This window comes from Labrus mixtus, chromosome 15, assembly GCF_963584025.1.
Source record: "Labrus mixtus chromosome 15, fLabMix1.1, whole genome shotgun sequence".
Lineage (NCBI taxonomy): Eukaryota > Metazoa > Chordata > Actinopteri > Labriformes > Labridae > Labrus > Labrus mixtus.
The window spans coordinates 11,977,546-11,999,661 of record NC_083626.1 but is presented as its reverse complement, the minus strand read 5'-3'; the positions used below and the strand labels follow the sequence as shown (position 1 = coordinate 11,999,661).

The 22,116-nt window shown below is 39.6% G+C and overlaps 1 protein-coding gene across 14 annotated transcripts in view; it reads left to right on the top strand.

Moving 5' to 3' along the window:
- The window catches only part of LOC132989311 (neural cell adhesion molecule L1-like protein), a 58,344-nt gene extending 37,590 nt beyond the window's left edge, over positions 1-20,754 (top strand). For 3 of the 14 annotated variants that reach the window (XM_061056847.1, XM_061056848.1, XM_061056846.1), the window contains exons 21-30: positions 1,108-1,312; positions 2,174-2,296; positions 4,033-4,215; positions 10,619-10,657; positions 11,092-11,154; positions 11,607-11,720; positions 12,033-12,194; positions 12,581-12,760; positions 13,990-14,062; positions 19,270-20,754. In XM_061056847.1, the coding sequence (XP_060912830.1) occupies positions 1,108-1,312; positions 2,174-2,296; positions 4,033-4,215; positions 10,619-10,657; positions 11,092-11,154; positions 11,607-11,720; positions 12,033-12,194; positions 12,581-12,760; positions 13,990-14,062; positions 19,270-19,480 (1,353 nt within the window). In that variant the 3' untranslated portion in view covers positions 19,481-20,754. Of the gene's footprint in view, positions 1-1,107; positions 1,313-2,173; positions 2,297-4,032; positions 4,216-10,618; positions 10,658-11,091; positions 11,155-11,606; positions 11,721-12,032; positions 12,195-12,580; positions 12,761-13,989; positions 14,063-14,256; positions 14,321-19,269 lie in introns of all 14 variants that reach the window. The other 11 variants (XM_061056856.1, XM_061056857.1, XM_061056855.1 and 8 more) reach the window with 11 other exon arrangements.
- The last annotated feature ends 1,362 nt before the right edge of the window (positions 20,755-22,116 follow it).

The window sequence follows — 22,116 nt, the reverse complement described above, 5'->3', positions numbered from 1 at the left end:
CCAAAGGTTCAGGCGGCCTGGGACATGGGGCAATCTGAGAGACTTAAAAAAGCCACTGCACCACAGCAACAGACAGAAAGAGAGTTTTAACAGGGGGAGCAAGCAAATTCAACCAGCTTGCTTATGTGGAAAATCTGTCTTATTCAGCACAATCAGCCTGTCAGAGCGTATAAGAGTTTAAAAAGAGTTAAAAAAAAAAGTCACTGGTAGCTCCATGCCATTGATGTGATATTTGCATTGGCCCGGTATTCATAAGCTTTATTCATCACATTCTCTGATGTACATTGCTCTGGATCAAAGCATCCTCTAAATCCTATCACATCTAAGAATGATGTTGCACAGAGTTTTTAGCTTTGTGTTTTTCAACTAAACATATCCTGGGACCAGGTAGCTACCAAACAAGCCCTCTGCTGAAATAGGCTCATTCAAGTAAATGGTGCTGTCTCTGTCAGGAGAGTCAGATAGTGTCAGCCAAAGAGCCCCACTAACCTGAGCAGTAGAAGTGGCTAAAAACAGCAAACACTGCTAAGAATATTTTAAGCTAGCTGTAGCCTGGAGGATGGAGCTAACTAGCTGAAGCTTGCTGGTCTCCTTAAAAAAGGTGTTCTTATTGAGATGAAAAGCGTTGGAACTTACAGTGTGATGGAGGTTTTATACGCAGGTGGGCTATCACATAACTCACCACAGATTCTGCCCTTTTAGTAAGAACGGAAGGGTCACCATTCAGGCCGTATTAGTGCATGATGTCCCATACTTTATGTGATGTACTGAATTAATTTATTGAAAGAGAACTTTTTAGGGTCATGTTTTTCTCCGTTCATTCTGTCACCTGTTAAGATATTGTGACTAAAATAATGTATCTGGCAAAATGATTGTGTGAAACAGCATTTTATAACACACTGTCACTTGAGATGATAGGTATAACATTCTTAGATTTAAATTTGATGTTTGATTTCAGATGTGTCTCATTAAAGGGGAAAGCAGGCTTAACTTGCTGCTCCTTAATAGTATGTTTTACTGCTGTCTTCCTCTCAATCCTCTGTTTCTCCCTCCTCTCTGTGACCTGTTCAGACTTGTCATCATTCTCCTATTTTGTCTATCTCACAGGTTCACTGGGTGAGAAAACAGAGTCTGCTGAATCCAAGTAAAATTTTAGATGAGCGCCACTCCCTCTCTTTTCCTGGAAAGAGGAATCATGCCATTGTGCCACAACTTGAACCATTCTCCGAGTACAGACTCACTGTAAATGTTTACAACAAGAAGGGCAATGGGCCCAACAGTGACCCGGTCACCTTCAACACCCCAGAAGGAGGTGAGGTGACACAAGCTCACTTTTTATTTACAATGACGTTCCATCCTGCTCAAAAATGTGTTTGGCCTGTAGTTACTTGACTCCCATGTTTGTGCTTCACTGTGCGGAATAAGAAATGAGCAGAGTTTGACAATTGAAGGCTGGAACATCTTTTGCGCTCAGAATAAATCTGAGTTTTCAGGGTTGTATTTATAAGAATGATTCATGATGTCAGAAGGAGTTTAGGAATCAGTCATTTCTCAGTGTGATTTGGACACTTACTTAAACTATACAATCAAACACATCTACTATGTTGTTCATAGACTATGGATTTTTAAAAAAGGAAGAAGAAATATATTGAATTAAAAGGATCTTGTTGAAAAAACATTTCAGAAACAAATTATAATTCAGCACTTTGATTTTAATTCATCTTTAACATGATTAAGGAAGGTAAGGAAAGTGTTGAGCCTCAAGAATCAATCAATAAATCTATCAATATTTATTTGTATAGCGCCAATTAAAAAAACGTTATTTCAAGACACTTAAGAACAGGATAGAAAGAAGAAGTCATCAAAGTTAGTGTGATTTATACAAGTCCTTGTTAGACTGCTCTGTGCTGCAGCCTTGTGCAGGGACAAGGACACCTCGAACAAGCACTCAGCAAATGTGACAGCAGTGTGATTATAATCTTTTTAAAGGCTCGGCATGGGGTGAAAAAATATTTCTACAGAAATAATACAAGTGCAGACATGTATCTAGACAGAGATATAGATTTATTTGGTTATTAAAAAAAAGGTATTCCGACATCACTGACACAGCAAGCTGCAAGAGAAGTTTCTTTATACATGCATTCAAACATTTACATGAGCGTTATTTTCATAGTTCCCAGGCAGGTGCCCATCCTGACTGCTTCCAACGCCCGGACAGACTCCATTCTGCTGGTTTGGGGTCCACCACTGGAAACAAATGGCATCCTGACTGGGTATCTACTGCAGTACCACCTCCGTATGTATACACACCATGAATACATACTCATTGACTGTAGTGTAGACCTTTGTATCCATGTTAGATATTTCATTAATAGATTTTTCTTTGCTGTATCACAGTTTTTGTAGTATGAGGCATTGTGGGCGAAGTGTGAGCAAAATTGTAGAAGTGTTATTGAAGAGTAGGTGAGAAAAGATCAGGTTGGAAACAGGTTGAAGAAAAAAAAAACATAGAGGGTGCTGATGTGGATTTGATTAACCTGTAAACAGAGTTCATGCACTAGCTTCTGCTTTTTTCCCTTTACTCTATTTTTTGTGTTATCATACCAGACACTAGGTTGCACTGTTTGACACTGAACCCTGCACAGTAGTCTGAAACAGCATGATTGTGCAGGCTACTTATGATTGTGCTTTGACAGTTTCCTCAGTGTTTCTTATCTGGTATCGTCCTGGACTGCTGGTTTTTTCTGAAAGGGGACCATTTACACCAGTGCTGTTACTACCTCTTGTACAAATTTCTTTTTGCGTTTATCTCTTAGAAGAATTGCCTTTTGCAAAAAAAATAAAAATAAATGCCCCTTCTTTTATGCTGGAGAACATGTAGGGCGAATAAGTGAGTGAGGGGCTTTCATTACGCTTCCTCTGTTTTCAAAGCCTACACTCTCAGTTGGCTGACATTTCTGAAATCTTTTGTTTAAAATGTGAAGGCAGAGACAGCCCTTTGCCGCCTCCACCAGCACCCACAGAGTCTGGCCGGCTCTTCAATACACTCTGTCCCCCTTTCCATTCTGCCTTTCCCATATCAGATGTCAGGCTTTACACAGATATTCCCACACAATGCAGGCTGTGGGTGTTAGAGATTTTTTGGACTGAACTGATTCACCATGAAACTTGAGTATATTTGAAATAGAGCTCTCAGTTAATGCTGTATAAGCACAGAATGAACATACAGTTGAGTCAGGAAATGGTTGTGTTATAAGTCAATGTATAATCTGCTGATGTACAAACACACGTGAAATATTTAGTCTTCTTCTGCGCTGCAAACAAACACCAATTTCCAAAGTGGCACAACAGGCTTGGCACACATTCAGTTCTTCATTTCAACATCCACACAATAATGGCATACACCAGAGGGGGCTGCAGGAGGGGTGTGTTCGTTTCTACAGTCTGTACACACACTGTACTTTGATCTATTATGCAAGTTTGATGATACATTATCCTGCTTGTGATGTAAGTCATCTGAGTTCCCACTTCTGCTCCAGCCTTGTTTTCTTTTCTTTTGTCTCTTTGTGCCTTTCCCACCTGTTTGTGTAAATTTTCTACTTTTCAAATTGTCTTTTTTACCTTTTCCCTCATCATATCTCCTTCAATTCCTCCTCCTCAGTTTTTTTCTTTTACCTACTCTTTACCTCCTCCTCCTCCTCCTCTTCCTCTTTTCATCCATTGCTTCTTGTTTACACCCTTCCTCCTCCCCCTGAGCTCTCTATCTCCTCCTTTCATCTCCTCTCGCCTCTCTCCATAATGTATTCCTCCTCAGCTCACCTGTCACGACTTGTATCTGCTCCGTTCACTTTCTGCATGAGCTAGCATGACAACCCTTCATCTTCTCCCTCCCTCAGCCATTGACCCTCATTATAGCTGTGTTCTATTAACATACAACATGAGCCAACAGTGATGACTTTTTCTGTGTCTCTCCTTCGGGGGGGTCACTCATGCCTCCTGAACTGACCTGACATCCTTCTCCTTTCTCCATAGTTAATGAGACCACACTGGAGGTGGTTGATTCCCAGGAGATAAACATCACTGGGGCTGACACCTCCCAGTGGCGTCTCCAGGGCTTAAAGGATGGCAGCCTCTACCGCTTCCAACTCAGTGCGTGCACTCAAGCAGGTTGTGGACCTCCGCTGGCCCAGGAGAGCAACACTGTTGAACAAGCCCGTGAGTAGATCAAATCGATGTTCCTGTCCTGGTTTTGTGCCAAGAAAGATATCATTTGGTTAAGATAAGAAAAACCTGCCCAGAGTTTCTGTATCATACAGTAGCCCATTACAGACAAGTTTGTTGCAATGTAGTAACTACAAAGCAGACATATTCTTACTTATTATGTATGATATTTTACATCAATTAAAAACAACCATTTATAGTTTCAGTGAGTACATATCAGCCTTAAAAGCAGCTTCATAAATGTCCTTGGTGGCCTTGAGGACAGTTCGACAGGTCTGAACAAAAATACACTGATGATGTCATAATCAGTTTATTTTATTAGAGCATGGAAAGTTGAAATTTTTAACACAATCTATGTATTTGAAAAAAGGGTGAATAAAAGATTATTTTTTTGCATTGTGCCAATTGTGGGATCCAGTGATTTTGTGGATCATTCAACACTCAAGATATTTTATTATCTGATGCAAAGATTTTGATATTTGTAAGAGTTTTCTGCAGGATGTTGTTGCCTTTTAAAGTTTAAGAGCAGTTTGTTCTGAGCCACTCAGGCTGTATAAAAGAAAAAAGCCTTTTACTAAGTCATTCTCTTGAAGATATACTAGGCCAGAGTGACTCCTCTAAAGCTTAAGTGCAAGCCTCTTAATAGGTTTGTTTGGAAGTCTAGCAACAGATTTATTAATAATTGTAATTCTCTAAATACCATTATAGTCTCCTTGAGATGAAAGTATTAATAAGCCTTGTGGCAGCTCTCTAGCTTTTAGTTTTTATTTTATTTTATTTGAGGCATAGAAAGATTTCATCCATGTAGACCTTAGTTAGCATTAAGGCTGACTGAGAATGAGCTTTGGGCTTGGTTGTTGTGGCTCTATTGAAATTTAAAGTCAATGTAAAAAAAAAAAATACACCTTACTCTGAAGACATCAAAGAATGATTTAGGTGTGAAAAACGGAGACGTTTCTTTTGTGCAAGCCAAACGCAGTCACAGCAGATGGCTGCTCAAGACCTGTCTGGCTCTGTTCGATGTTTCTGCCCGTTAGAAGGACGCGTTTTTCCCAGCCACTGTTTCTTACTAAATGTTACCAGGTACTTTGCTCATAGATTAATCTCTCTCTGTAAATAATATAAAAACGAGTACAGTTTAGAGCTGCTCTCTTTGCTATGTGTCTTGAGATAACATGGTTATGAATTTGCACTTACACATAAAGATTGATTAGTTGATTGAGATCAGTGCTACTTTCCAATTCAAAAAAGAATAAAGTCATTGTTTCCTGAAAAACAGCTAACAAGGTCTAAAAATTTTGAAAGCTGTAATGAAAGGTAAGAAAACATATGCAAATAATGCATTATTAAGATAAGATTGTATTGGTGGGCTTTGGTTGATCCTTAAGTATGGCAGAACTTCTCCAGAAAGTTGTATATTTCAGAGAGCTGGTAAATTAAATATAGCCTTTAAAATGGCATGCCTTTTAGAGGAAGGTTTAATACCTCACTAATGAGAATTTCATTGTGCAGGTTGTTATTTTTCTAGGATCAACACACAGCCATGAAACAGCACAAATAAATCTTTGTCCCCCTTGAGATGCTTTTAACTTTCACAACACATTTAGACATCAAAGATACATTTGGAAAAATAGTTGTATAAAAATCCAGATATCATGCAGAGGATTCTTCAAGTGTTCTGTTGAGGAGTGATATCAGGGGAGGGGACCGCTGCACAATAAATCACAATGGCATCATAGTCTCACTGTTTAAAGAAGATCTTATTTCTCTATTAGTATGTTTGACCTGTTTGATGGAGGCCCAGGTATAATGGCCATGCTTCAACAAAAATGTTGAAACTATGACAGCTAACTATCAGCTAAAATTCTCAAATTCATTGGTGCTAATTTAGTGGTTAAAAAAACAGCTTTTTGGCTTCAGGAGGGACATGGTGAAAACACAACCGTTGTGTAAAACCTGAAGAACATCAGATCCACATAAAAACTGAGTTCTCATTATTATTTATATATATTATATTATATCTTAATCATTCTTCATTATTTGTTTAGTTACCACACTTTATTTTGTTATTGAAACATTTAACAAAGTAATCACACATCGTCCAATTTTCTAACATCATGTCGGCCTAATATGTAGATAGAAAGCAGAATGCATGATTTTCTGTATTTTTCATATCACAAAATATATATTGCAGGTCTATGTCTTTTTTTCCAATATCATGCAGCCCTATTACATAGGCTTCAGGGAACGCTATTTCCACAGTATTTTTATTATCCCCTAGGAAATAGCCTTTCTTCTCAGTGTATACACTCTGATTATAAGTAGTCCAGGGTTCTTTCTCAATTAAACATGGACCATTCAGCACTTCAGCTTTATACATTTCCTGTCAGTGGCTCTACATAATCTCTTTGTAGATCAGGTAGAATAGAGTTTATAAATCATGCTGATGTTCTGTCGCACAACTCTTTAATGACCTTCAGTGTTCATCAGGTTGTTGTTCAGGGTGTCATCTATTACAGCCGCTGAGCCAGGCTCACTGAGAGAATTAATGAGCTGATAAGTTCAGAGAACTAACCCTCTGCTGCAGCGTCGGTGACCCTATTCTGAACTATGCTTTATCCGAAGCTTGTAAAATAACAACAGACATCATAAGCAGTTAATTTCATATTACATTATCACTTATTCTATACCATATTTAGAGTAAAGTAGTTATTAATAGAATACAATTAAATCATTAAATGTGGGTTCCCATGTTTAATTCAGGAAATTCAGACAATCAGGAACAATGAAACAATAACTGTGTGGATGTGACGAAGGAAGGTCCACATTTAAGTTCCAAAGTCAGAACAGGACTTTCATTTCAGTCACTTAATGCAAAGCTTTCCTTTTTACAACATTTCAAGTTATATTCTGAACTAGTATGATGACAGCACTTTTTAATCAATTATAATCCCCCTTTAAAACTCTCTTTGAATTTTTTTTTTATGGTGAAAAATAACCTAATCCTTGTTAACATTGGTGTCAATCGTGTCAATTTCAGCTTCTTCATTTGACCACCAGGGGCCGCCAAAGCCAAGAAATGTTCAATTGCTTGACAGATAGTGGCTTTAACTAGTATTTTATATACTAGGTGTACATAGCAAAGCCATGTACACCTTATCTGTTTTCATGTTGACACTTCACAATGGTGGTTTCAGCCATTGTGACATTACCTGTCACCATTTAGTACTGGTAATTTCTTTCCTGGTAGGACATGATGAACACTAAAAATTAGTTTAAAGATTTCAATCATGAAGTTTCCTCTAACACTTCTCCCTCCATTAGATTAAGGACAGGAATCCATGAGCAAATGTGTACTGTCTCTGTCTGACTGCGTTTTAATAAAAGCTATTCATCCCTCTCTGGCTTTTATCCTCCCTCTTCGAGGCTGTGCATCTTGTAGGTGGATGTCCAGCCTGAGAGCCATTAGATGCACTGTTTGTAAATCCGGTCGAGTAGAGAGTCAGTTGGGAGATAAAATGGTTCTGTTTGTGAACACTGTCCTCAGGGTATGTTAGTCACAATGCGGCAGAGTAAATTTATGGATGCCAATAGCACGGAGCAGGGGCACTGTGAGTTGAGAGACGTTGATGAAGGGTGATGGAGTGACAATGAAAAAAAAAAGTGAGCACTGGCTATCAAATGTTCCTGTTTGGATTTCACCTAGTGGCTTAAAAAATAGCCTGTTCTAATTACAGACTGAGATACTGGAAGAAATTACAAGCATTAAGGTATTGACATTTTTTTGTATGCGTGTGTCAAATTGTCTTTGTTGAAAAGGTTTGTAAAGAGAAGAGAGTGGCTGAAGTGAGAGATGAAAAAACACACATAAAAGAAGTGGTGAAGCATCTGTGAGAAAGAGGAGAAGGAAAAGCTCAGAGAGAAGCCATGGCAGAGGACTGTTGCAGACAGAAAGAATATCTATTCTTTTGCATCAGGTCTCATGAGATAACAAAGGAGCAGAGATAAAGCGGACTGCAAACATGACAAAAAGGCACAGAGTCTCTCCGAAATAACCAGCTCCCCCTGAGAATAAATCATTTGCCTTCTGCCACAACATTTGAGCGCCCAACTTGTTATCTTCTACAAATTATTTAATAGTTTGAAGTTCGTGTTTGAAAAAGTTTATTTGGAAAACATAATTGTCGAAGGCTGACTTCAGATAGAAGCAGAACAGGCTGTGTTCATGCACAGCGGTGTTCATTTTTAAATGTGAGTTCACACAATAGAATGCAACAGAGAGAACATGCTATTCACACTAGACAGTCTGTGAAAAGTTACAGGCAACAAATGATATGCATGCCACAGGTAATGAAACAATTATACCAGTGAGTGCAAATTATTTATATGTAAACTCAAAGTAACTGAAAATTACTAACAGAGTTCAATTACCAAATCCTCTAGCCATTAGCTGTACTGGTTAACTTTAGAGGATCACAGGGGGCTGAAGTCAATCCTAGCTGACGTTTTGTAAAAGGGGGGTACATCCTCGACAGGTTGCCTGTCAATCACAGTGCTGACCAACAGAGAGAGAGACAACAAATCACACTCAAATTCACACCTATTGGCATTTTGGAGAGACAAATAACCTAACTTGCGTGTTGTGGCTTGTAGGTGAAAGCAGACAACCTTCTCTCTGTGAGGTGACAGCATGTGCTGCACCATGTCAGATCAGCAACCCCTTGTAATGATTGTGGCTTGAAATGCAGGTATTGTATAAAGGTTTATTTGGATAAGAGACAGCTTTTTACTTGTTCTCATGTTTTTTCAAGGAAAAATCTTGAAACTTTTAAATAACAGAAGCACATCAAATAATGACTTAACACTCGCTAGTTACTTCATAAAGTTCAGGCGAATTTCTTTTGGATCAAATATTTATGATTTCTTTAAAGAACAGCAATGTAATGCATATTAGTACCTTGATGAGAAAGTTTAGCTGTATTTCAGTTACAAATCACAAGTGTAAACCACCCATGTGAATATTCTTCAACTCTTTGACCATCTATGTGCAAGAAAAAAATTAAGAGGGCTGTGATATATTTCACCATGCTAAATAATCTAATGACAATGTTAAAACATAGTTACAACGCGGCTCGATGAGGCTTTGTGTTGGCTTTCTTGTGGTTCAACATTCTCTGAAAAGATGATGAACATTGTGGAGTAGCTAACACCCAGATATTCTCGATCAAAAGTATTGGATTTTCATTAATAACATGTTCAATATTTCAACTTGGTGGTGAAAAGCCAATGTTGTGTTTACTGATGAAGCTTTAAAGAGGACATATTATACCCATTTTCCACCTTTTCAAACAGTCCCATGTGGTCTAAATGAAACATCTGTGCTGTGCTTTGGTCAAAATATAACATGAATCAATCCCCGAGGAGGTTTGTGACCCTGTATAAACCAGCTCTCTCAGAATGCTCTGTTTTGGTGTGTGTGTCTCTTTAAATACAATGAGCTGAGTTTACCCGGTAGACATCACTCCTTCGCTAGCGAGAATGAAAATGGCAGACCTGTGCTAAGGTTTTGCTCTAGGCTGGAGGTGGAGTCCATGGGTGGAGGGTATTTTTTTTTTACCAGAATCCAACTTATGACATCACAAGTTGAGCAAATTTGAAACGGAGCACTTTTCTGTGTGTTGTAAGACTCATGCAGACTACAAACAAAGGACTGGATGGGTTTATTTCACATTTTGTGGATCAGTAGACACTCACACAGGTTACCCAAATATATGTTCACAAACACTGTAAAAGTGGATTTTGTATACAACATTAAATTGATGGTTTACAATGTCAACTCTAAACATTGAATGGTACATTCTAGCAACTAACTGTAAAATCCACTTGCTTCATGAGACCAGCGGCTTTAGGGCGATAAACTCAGTTCCTTTTAGAGGTTTTTGTGTAATGAATTATCTGGGTATTTCATACATGCAAATTATTGAATCGATATCGTAACAAATTGATCAATATTGAATCAAATCGATATCGAATCGTGACCCAAATAATCTAAATCTATCTGGATTGTGAGGTCCTTGACAATACCCAGCCCTAGTGCTTTGTGGGATACCATTGTCTATCAACAATCCACCCACTGGTGGTGCTGCACTTCACTGGTCACAGAATCTAGAAAACCACTAAACAAACAGATCACTCATGCAAGCTTCCACCTGCGTTTCATGGTTTGTGTGGATGCTCTGCCCACGTGTGTGTCTCTGTCTGTGTGGATGAGCATGCACATCTGTGTATCATAGTGTGTGCTTGTGTGTGTTTGTGCTCCGTCTATAAACCTTAAAGCTGGCTTTCCATATTTCTGTAATCTTCTGCTGTATTTCTTTCTCTTTTTATCCCTCTGAAGATTTGTCCCCAACTCCAGCTGTGGCCCCTGATCAGAGCTGTATGTATCACTACATAGAAGTAGTGTTAGAAGTAGAGGTAGACTATGTTTAGGTCATTTTGTGTAGTGCAGTGTTGTGTTGTCATCTAAACCTTGTCCTTTGTATTTGACAAGTAAGTTTCTAGTAATTCCTGAAAAAACTGTTCAGGAAAGACAGAACATTTCTTTGTGAAAACACCTTGTCAAAAAGTGACAATTGCAGTTTGAATTTGCAATTCACATTCATTATTTAGTAACTCTGCCACAGTTATAGTGTGTTTACGATCACTTGCAGTGTTCTTGCACAGTTATGGCCATTAATCTAGTTTTCCCAGTTGCTCTAACAATCTTACCTTCATGTAGTCTGCAGAGCCGGCTTGTTGCACAGAATTCAGCATTAGAACTGACAGTGTTGTAGCAGGAATCTTACATCTGAGGCTTCTCTTTCCTTTCAGGCCACAACTGCTCTCTCTCCTTTCCCAGCTCTATCCCAGGCAATTCTACTCATCCTCCTTTAGGTATATCGCTCACACTCACGCATGCATCTCCAATGATAGCTTTGTGATCTCATCTCTGCATACCTCAACTTTCAGCTAACAATGGAATCTGAGACATGGAGTCTTTGCAATCTATTCTGAAATCAGCTCATGGTGGGGGGGGGGCATCAGGAAATGCCAGCTTTGCTTAGGGGAGAGTGAAGACTAGATGTCACTCCCGCCCACGATCTCTATATCTACCCTTTATGAGCCTAAATCCAGCTCCACTCAATTAAGTCTGGGGCCAAGCGTTGCCTTTTGAACTGTCGTCTTGAAGGGTTTTTCTGCAAGCTGCACTGTTCTCAGGCTGCGGGGGAACCTATTTGCCTCTGCTAATCCTCTTTTCCTGCCTTCTATCTGCTTTTCTCTGTGCCTGTCTGTGTTTCCTCTACTCCTTATTTTCCCCGCCTCCTATTTTCTTCTCTCTTTATCAGTTCCAGCCCTGTTGAACATAAGCTGCTATGTGAGTGACACATTTGCCAAAATCAGCTGGACTGCCATAGAGGAGCAGCAGGACTCGCAGCTTTATGTGGCTTATAAGAATAACCGTAAGCTACTTTTCCTGTCCCCGCCTTGCTAAATATTTACACGATTTTCAGGTGGCATCATGTTTAGGTGCAACTGTGAAGTATGCATATAAACATCTAAAATGTATCCTCAGCCTAACATTAACATTGCTACCTACTCTATTTCCACAATTTCCTTAAAATGTTTTCAAAGTTATACATAGTGCAGAAAATACCTACAATAAATGAAGAACCATTTTCCTATTCGCAACAACCTATCCTATCTTCTTCCTCGATAGCATGAATGCTAATACACACATGCTGCTTGTGCACTTCCTATGCTTGGCTGTGCAGGTGAAGCTATCTGGAGGATTTCAGAGGCTGTAAACACTTCTCAAAGTTTCCACATAATTGATGGGCTCAAACCCGGGATGGAGTACACCGTGCGCCTCATGGCCAACAGGCTGCTCGATAACACTAGTATTTTCGAAGAAGTTATCCAGACAAGAGTCCAAGGTGAGACAAGAGAACAGTGTTGCAGTCAGTAGAGTTTAGAGATTTGAGTTCTAGCCTGCCATACCGAAGCGCTGAGAGAACTATTGATAATTGTTATTGATTATGGGGGAAATGTGCATTCATTAATTTTTCTTGCATCTCTGAGTATTTTTGTCTTCTTCTATCTAATATTCTTTCAAGAGACAGAGTGCTATAGCTGAAGGGAATATGAGTCAAACAGGACGTGAGAACATCCTCTCAAACTAGAATCCATGGTGTTTTTTCTCTTTCAGTCAAATAAAAAGTTGTTTGGGGAGCGCTCGAGGGGACTGTCGTGCTCAAACACACAAAGATGTAAAGTCGAAACCTTGAGCTCTGTGTCTCTTTGCTTTTTTTTTTGTTCTCAGGTGTGGGAGGGCAGAAGAGCGAACTTTCGACCCAAGGCTGGTTCATTGGGACCATGTGTGCTGTGGCGCTCCTCACACTCATCGCCCTAATGGCCTGTTTTGTGCGGAGAAACAAAGGTGGCAAGTATGCAGGTACGCCGCCGCCTCCTGAGCGACAAGACATGTTCTCCATGGAAAAAGGTCAGTTAGTCTTTGACCAGGGTTGGGTCCAATTGTTTTTTTCACTCCAGGAAGTGAACCAAAATACAATTCATTAGATGCACAGAGTGTGTTGACACTAGATGAACCTGGTTATTAGATATTTAAAACCATTTTGAAATGTCTCCAAATTGACACGTTGAATTGACTTTAAATCATTTTGGTTGACCTCCTGAAAATTATAGAAATTTGCAATGGACCTAAACCCTAATCCCTTCTTGGTTTGGAAATGCATCGTTACTGCATGTTGGACCCGTTCTGCATGCTAACCCAGCAAAGCACAATAAATCATTAACCTTCAATCAGCTGTCCATGAGATGCAGCAGGTGTAAGAGCACTGGCATGTAAGTTTGTTTGCTTGGCCCGGTTGATTCCCCTGTTTGGTACCTCTGATTCAGTATCTTGTCAGAGCAGACGAGTGGGAACCAGCTGGCTTTGTTCCACACCTCTCCACCCCTCACCTGTTCAGACCTTCCTGGCGCTTCCTCTGCACCTCTGCTCTGTCTTGTATCAGAGCCAAATTCTGTCTCTCAATGAAACCTGCTGCAAGGTGTGGGTCCTCACTGTTACTCGCTTGCCTTTTCTATCAACCTGTTCCCCCGTTGTCTCCCCACCACTCCACTGCTTTGCCTGCAGTAGCTTTTGACATGAAGCACTGAATATTTCATCAGCTCCTTTAGATTCCCCCTTTACCCAACCAGCTCTTTTCATGAAGCCCCTCTTTTGTCTCTCTTGAAAGCAACTGGTATTTCTTAAAGCATATTTACACAAAGAGCTGGTGTGTAGCTCTTTGTGCAGACACAGAGCAGAGAGGCTTTCTGTGTACAGGCTTGATAATAATGTTACACTTTTCAGTTATAATTTTTCAGTTTAAACTCTTACATACACGCCAGAGACTTAAAAGTTCAGATCAATTATTCCTGCAGCCCTACAAAGCATCAATGTTGAGTCTGCTTTTGCTCTGGTTTCCAAGAATTGTCTGACAGAAAATCACTGAGGTTGATTAAATCTAGCACAAGGCAGATGCTACTGTTTGAGTAATTTCCCTTGGTACTGTTAAAGATAGGATCCTTTATATTTATTCGAATTTGAAGCATTTCACTTGACTGTTTGTCCCAACAGTAACAGTAATATGTAATTACATCTTAGGAAGAAAGTATTTCTCGCTAACAATGATGCTGAAATGTCTGTCCTGCCCCCCCCCCCTCCAGTGAAAGCGAAGGAGGACCTCCACCCTGACGAAGTGTCACAAGGAATGAATGATGACACCTTCTGTGAATACAGGTGAGCTCTGCAGTTCTTACCTGCAGTGAAAAAGCTGCAGTGCAAACGCATGTCAAGGAAACAACACTTTTTTTAATCTCCTTGAAATGCATCGTATTGTAGCAATAATCTAACGACCATATGTGAAATATTTCCAGGCTGAGAAACTCATTTGTCATGTGTCATATCAATGTTTTTCTCTCCCATTCCAAAAGAAAACCATGCGTTCATTACCAGGATCAGCCTAGCAGCCAGTGTTCTCATCAGTTAATGGGCTAGGTAATCACACAGTAGTGGGTAACAGGAGCTTGAGATTTGCCCCCCATTAGCTGGAATTATGTGCTTTTACTTTGTTGTCAGACTCTTACCTGAGCGTGTGTGTTGGCTTAGTTGTGCAGACATTAGTAGGTTTTGTGTCTTGTGTAACTATGTGTGTGCCTGTTTGTTTTGGGTGTGTGTGCATCACTGTAAGTGTGCTATGATTTCATCGGACTTACAGTATGTCACCCAAAAGACCCCCGTCCCCAACCCTGAACCCATCCCCTCTTCCATCAACACTATATATATAGTCGCAATTAAAATGTTACACATTTGTTTCAGGATTTGGTTAAAAAAAAAACAGGCTGAGTTGTGGTTACATCAGCCATCAGTCTATCAAGAATCCCTCGCACTAAAAAAAGCGATGACACGTCACATGTCCAACATGGGTCGTGATGCACACAAATAAACCGTGCAGCAGCACTTCAGCAGATGGGTTTTAGCTTGTGAATGGCAGGATGGAGCAGAGAGATTGGTGGTAGTGTGACCACACTTTGGCAGCAAAACATTTCTCAGACAACGCACTTGTGTGTGTGTTACAAGTGCGTGGTATTAATTATTTAAAATCTTAGATCAGCTGTCTGCTGAACTTATCGCAGTTTTTTTTCCACCCCTCCTGATGTAGAAATTTGCATGAGAGGAGAAATGGAGAATGGATCATAGTGAAAGATAAAATGTTATCTATCTGTTGCTCTTTGCCTCTGGTGTTTTGAGGGATGATGATTTACTTTTAAACTCTGATTCACATTTTGAATGAATGATTCAGAAGAACATCTTCCATACAATACAGATTTTTAATTGCAATAGAGAAAGGTTCCTCTGCAGATGGCAACATTGATTCTCCACAAACAGTAATTGCTGATGAAAAACATCTTACATTCAATGAAGCAAGTATAAACAAAGCATCGCAAATGGTAGAAACAAACTTAGCCTTTAAGCCTGAAGCAGACAGCTGTTGTGCTTCATAATAGCTGTTGAATTTTCCATTGTTTGCATTGTTTAGCTGCTACGGTGACAGTTTAGGAAAATCGACTGAATCCTATTTTGCTTGACAGCACTGCAGGAGCTGTGTGACAATGGTGTGTTGGTTTGTGCACATGCAACAGAAATCACCTAAAATAGCCTCTTCTGTCGGCTTTGATTTCTGCTCGTCGTCATATTATTCAGAACATGATTACTCACCATTGTGTGCCTGCTGCCAATTGCAGTCCTGTGGTTCCTGCCAAGACTGTAATTCTATTAAACAAGGAGAATGCATTGTCCTGTTTAGGATTACAGAGTATATTTTATAGATTATGATTTATTTAAGGATGTAATACGCTGGTTTTACTGTCTCATACTGACCCAATGACTGATTTATGTGAACACATTATAGGGTTGTTGATCCATACCAAGCACTCAAGGTATGCTGTACACAAGCTAAGGCTGTTTTCAGACAAACAGACTTAAAGAAGTGTTTTCTGTGAGGCTTAGCACTGATGGAGAGCACTGGAGGGTGCTTGGCAACAATTTAATATGACCAATATCTACTTTGAGTAGTAGTAGTAGTAACATTGTTAATATTAATATTATTAAGAGTTACTCATTATTTATTGGTTTCCATTTTCTCATTGATCTGGAGTAATGAATAATAGTTGATATATATAATATATATTATATTATATATAATTAACCATAAACAACATATTGGGACAAAATATGGCCACTACAATATATGGTTGGCCTTAATCATTTGTTACAGTTATTGAAGTATAATAAAGAGAAGTCAAAAGGATAAAAGAGGACAGTGGGATAATATCAGACAGCTGTAAAAAAATAAATAAAGAGATGAAACTAAATTGCAGTGAACCAATGCACTTTTCTGCACTTTCCCCTTTATAACTGTATATTTTTTATACCCCGTCTAGTGGAAGCCCAGACACAACATGAGCACAGGCCCAAATCCCTCACTTCCTAAGCAGCCACGGAGAACAGTGTAATGCTTTGACCCAGATGTTATTTCGTGTTGATGCATAAATAATAAACAGGGATACAGTAGTGCCAATATGAATAACTAAGAATACGAGTGAATCTGTGTCCAAACATAACAAACAAAACGGAGGCTAACTGGTGTAGCGAAATAACCTGATAAATCAAGTAAAACAAAAGACAACCAACTTACCACCTTAACTAACCAAAACATGAGAAAACAAGGTTAAGGTAATTAGTGATTCACAACATTACTTCTTCTTGTTTTTAAGATTTATTTTTGGGCTTTTTGTGCCTTTAATGTAGAGATAGGACAGTGGATAGAGCTGGAAATCAGAGAGAGAGAGCGGGGAATGACATGCGGGAAGGGAGCCACAGGTGGGATTTGAACCTGGGCCGTCCGCTTGGAGGACTATAGCCTCCAAACATGGGGCCGCGCACTAGTTGTGGTTCCCCCTGCGCCACAGCGACGTCATCTTCCTGCTCTTATAGTGTGAAAGACCTCTCCGCAGCGTAACATCGGTAGGAGCAGGAAATTGATGGGCCACTCAGCTCCTGGGACTGGCACACCTATTTACAAAAAAGTAAACAGCACAGAAGCAAGCAACACGGCCAATAAATAAAAATACATATTACGGCTCACAGTTGTTAAAATCATTTTTCGGTTAACGAGGTATGATTGTCTTGGAATACATCAATTGTATCATGACATTATCATTGTGGGCATCATCTATGATGTACTATGGTATCATGGTATCGTTTCATATTGTATTGTATCATATTTTATTCTATTCTGATTGACTCTGCATGTCCTTCCTCTATTGATGTATTCATATTCTATTACTTGAAAACATTAATGATATGATATTTTTTCTGCAACACCAAGTTAACTTTAGAGCTCTTGCAGCATGAGAAGCCGTAGTGATAAGAGAAAAGTACAGATGCTTAGCTGTTTGATTTAACTATTTGATCAAAAACTAATGCATATTATATTCTCAGGAATATCTTCTATATCTTTATCTCTGATACAAACTTACTTTTAAGACTCTTGAAGCTGGAGAAGCTGTCGTGCTTTGAGCTTCTGCAGATATTTGGCTGCAGCTATCTGTTTAAAATGCCTCTCATGTTTGGTTTCATGAGCCTGCTCTGACTACTGTCCCCCCAGAGTGCCCTTAGCTTCACTATGATGTTGTTTTCCTGGTGTTAGAGCTCGATTCAGGGCTCTCTTGTGCCCTTTGAATCTCAGAAGGCAATAGACCACCCACTGGTATGCCACGTGTCTGGGGAGTTGACAAGTGGTAATTATGCGTCAGATGATCTCTCTTTGGAGACGGGCCTCTGCCACCAAGCCCCTTTGTCCACTGCAAGAACAGCAAGTGTCAAAGCTGGCCAGACCATCCGTGTGATGCAATTTTCTCCTCAGCTTATTTATGTTTTTTTTTTGTTTTTTTTAACCCCACTCCCTTTTCCCCCTCCTCTTAGTTCTCATCTTTCATAGATTTATGTACCATCTTGGAGATGGCTGAGGAGGCTGCAACGTTTTCCTCCAGAAACCTTTAGACTAAAATAAATACAACTTCAGGAGAATTGTTGGGGAATAAACCCTCCTTCCACCTGGAGATTAAATGCTGCCCTCGAACCAAGTCAGCATGGGTCAATGGAAAGACAGATTTAATTACATTCTGCCTGGCGATGTGCCTCCATCTCTCACCTGTTTGTGAGGCTTGAGGAAAAGCCTTTTTACAGCAACAGCTGAGACTAAACTGGATTTTGACCAGCATCTTGAATGAGAGTTGGGGCTTAAAGCACTCAGCCCCATTTTATCACCATATTCAAAGTCACTGTGGGTGGGCTGCGGCGGCTCTGAGATAACAGCCACTTATCTTCGGCACTCTAGAGTCGTCAGAGAAAGAAGGTTTGATAAGAGTTGAAATGCGGACCTTATGTGGCTTGCATGGTAAACGGCCCCATGAAATAGGACAGATAAGATTGGTTATTAAAAATCCCTGTGAAGGAGGCCTGATTTGTAATCTTAGCTTGAGCTGCTTCTGTGTGCTAAAACGCTCCTCAAAATGTCGAGCTTGTTTTATTTGACACAGGTGTCAACTACAGTACGCCTCAAATGGCGCTATCATATAGCAGCCAGCAGAGCGTCGTCTCTGAACGCAGACACTCTGTGTTATGAATACTAAATCAAAGGAGGAAGAAAGAAAGAGAGGGAGAAAGAGAGAGAGATGTTACAAAATATGGAAGGTTTGGGGAATTAGAAAAAGAGGACAAGGAGGAAAATATCCTCAGTGTTTTGAGGTGACCCTGCGTCTTGTTGCGAGACACCTGCGAGTTGGCCACTTGCCCAGCCTTAAATTGGCATCTAATCTCCTTGGCCTGCGTGTGGGCCCCTCGGGAATACCAGGAATGACAGGCTGTTTGTCTGGGATTGCATATGGCCCTCCTCTTCCCTCCCTCTTTCTCAATCTCATCCCCTTCCCCACACAGACACACACAGACACAGACACACACACACAAACCTCCCACCCGACTTCTTTCTCACTGCACTCTGGCAATTTCCATCACTGGTTCTAAAGAGATTTGAAATTGCCTTTGGTCCTGAAACCTTGGCAATTAGCAATTAGTGAAGTGATTGTAGCAAGCCCTCCCCGCCTCCCCTGTGCTTCCTTTTTAGCTGTGCAGCCGCTGCATCCTCCCCTGCCTGCTGCCTGTAGTGATGTATTACATGTGTGTGTGTTAGTGCAGCCACGGATTTAAGAGTGTATGTGCTCTTTAAAGGCTTGTGTTTGTGTGTGTAGCTTTTGGTCATGTTTGATCTCTTAAGGCCATGTATGTAGCTGCAGAACATCTGCATGTGGTGTTTAATATGATGTGTTTGTTTATGCATTGCACTGCTGACCGCAGCCATCCTTCTCTGTTCCCGTTGATGGCAGTGACAGTGAGGAGAAGCCACTGAAGGGCAGCAGCTTGTGTTCTCTGAATGGAGATGACATAGGGGACAGCGTCAGCCGAGACAGCCTGGTCGACTACGCAGACGGAGAAGGAGAATTCGATGAGGACGGTTCATTTATCGGAGAATATTCCGGACGCAAGCACAGAGGCTCTGTTAGCGAGCCCAGCGGACCCAAGCCAGTCACTGCATAAAGCCAGGCTCCGGTTGAAACGGTCTGCTTCAAATCCTTTCAAGATACTTTTCAAATTCAGCTTCCCTGGCATTAAGTACAGCTCCAAAAGCCAAATATGAGGGAATAAAAATGACTAAAATGTGCAGGAGTTTTTACAGCAGACAGAACTTTGCCCAAGGACTGGAGAGGAAAAAGTACACCCACCATACAAACGTGTGAATACTGTGTGAGTCTGTGTACATACTGTGAGAGAATGATCTTTATCATGTGTTTCATATCAATAATCAAGTATTTTTTTGTACCTATCAGAGACAATAATCATCCAGATACATTGATTTTAATAATTAAAAAATATTTTTCTATAAGATAAAATCTCTAAAAAATAAACATGGAACATACAAATAAAATAAACTTGGAACATATAATGTTTGCAGTTAATCAGAATAAAACACAAGAAAAACTGACAGTAGATAGCAATTCATAGCATGTGTCCGTTCATTTACCACACAAAGCAAAGCAAGGTTTTTCTTTTGTACATTGACGCTGGAATCACTATCATGAAATTGAGCTGATATATTTACATGGAATTCCATTTTGTCCATTTATGTAAATGAGTTTTCTTTATTTTGTGAAAAAAAAGGATAATTGCTTTTTTTAAGCACAATGTTGTTGTTTTTTCATCTTGTCAATAATATTTTCAAACGTTTTATATATTAATGAGGATACACATATGCATAAAATCAACATGAGAAACAGAAAAAGTGACATTTTAATCCCGCTTTACATCCACCCATCAACCTGAGCCTGGTTGGTAAGTGGAAGTAAAGCGGGATTATATACAGCATAAGTTAGTTGACAAGAAGGTTAACGTGCCAGTTGTTTTTCTGCATTTATCTCTGGGATTTTATCACAAAACATTTATTTAAAAGACTCATCAACACAGCCATTTGTGAGTGACTTTTTATTCTAGCCTCTCGGATTGGACAAGTCAGAGTAAATGGTTATTTGACCCTCTTGTTCGAATTGTGACTTTTTTTTTTATCATGCTCAGTCTGTGAGTTGAGTCATTCCTTTAAAAAGATCAGACTGCTGGGCTGTTTCTAATCTTAAAACTGTTCATGTTGAGACTTCCTACCCTGTTCTTTTTAAAACTTGGTTCAATGACTCATCAGTTTCTATTTGCTTTCCCAAATAAAATTAAAAAAAAACACTGACTTACACGGTAAGCTCACAAGTAGAGATGTTTTCTCCACTCAGCATGGAATGTTAAGACATTAAAGAAAAAGTTCCATCCCTTGGTGATCAGCTATTTAAATACTTTTATTCATTTTTGTTTTCATAAACTATGCACACAGTGTTAATGAACTGAGACAAACATCGATGAATGAAGCTTGATATTCAGGTTAAGGTCAAACAAACTGCAAATCCCCAAAAATATTTTCAGTTATTTCTGCAACACGTGCATAATACATGTTGCTGAAATATTCATGAAGAATATAACTGAAATAAAGTCTGGATTTGACCTGTTCAACAATCCTGCTTAAACAGATTCAGAACAGGATGGTGCAAGTGTACAAAACTCTAAATCGTTATTGACAAGAGGCTTTTTATTTGTTTGTTTACTGTTTGTTACTGAGCTCTTAAACTGTAAATACATATTTCTTTGGAGATAAGAGTAAACCAAAAAGAGAGTCTTTGTTACTTTGTGTAAAATAAAGTTTTCACCACAGATCAAGAAGAGCAGAAGTAGACCTACGGAAGAAGGTTTCATTATGAAATACAGTCAACACTGATGTCAATACCCCACTCTCACTGGGAAATCTCTTTACCATTACTCGGTTCAGATAATTGGAGCTTTGGGACTAAACTCCAATTATCTGAACCAAAGCAGTGCTCACTTTCACCTTCAATCTGTGATGGGAAAATATAGCACCTTTGATGAGGCAGATATCTCGACTAACGAAGATGGGAGATGATAGACTCATCCGTCATTTGGCTGTAGCCTCTTTAAATCCCTCTAAAACAGCCGACTCCCCCTCTGACTCACTCCAGGATTTCTGAGCTTTTCAAAATTAAAGCTCAGAGGATCAGAAGGAAGATTTTTTTTTATTTTTTATATCATATTGCAGAAATTCCTTGAAGAACCGAAAATTAACATTTCGCCCTGAAAATAGAAAATGAAATATAATTTGCATTCAAAGAAAGGAAGATGCATAAATTACAGAACATGCTCTAGATAAGTCTGAGCTTTAATGGGACAAGCCATTACTGGAAAACCGTGTGTGTTTTATTTTATTTGAGCCATGTTCAAATCCTCTCACTTCTATCACAGAGCTTCTCTTTAAAACTACTCGGAGGCCCTTATCTCACGTTTTAAATTAACCGCCACTGCAGCTGTGTAGTCTGTCTATAGCCGTATGATTATAAATAGGCATTGTAGCCGGAATCAAACCAGATTTGGGATAGTGGAGTTGAAAAGCACTTCATGCCTCATGGCAAGATAAAGGTCATTTAAAGAGATAATCCCTGTATTGTCGGGGATTACGTCCTCATCCGTTTTAAAATTGCTTTCTCGGTGAAACGTTAAAACCTCTAAACAACAACAAAAGATTACTCCAGTCAAAGCTCCCCTGAGTGTCACACAGGCAGCCACTA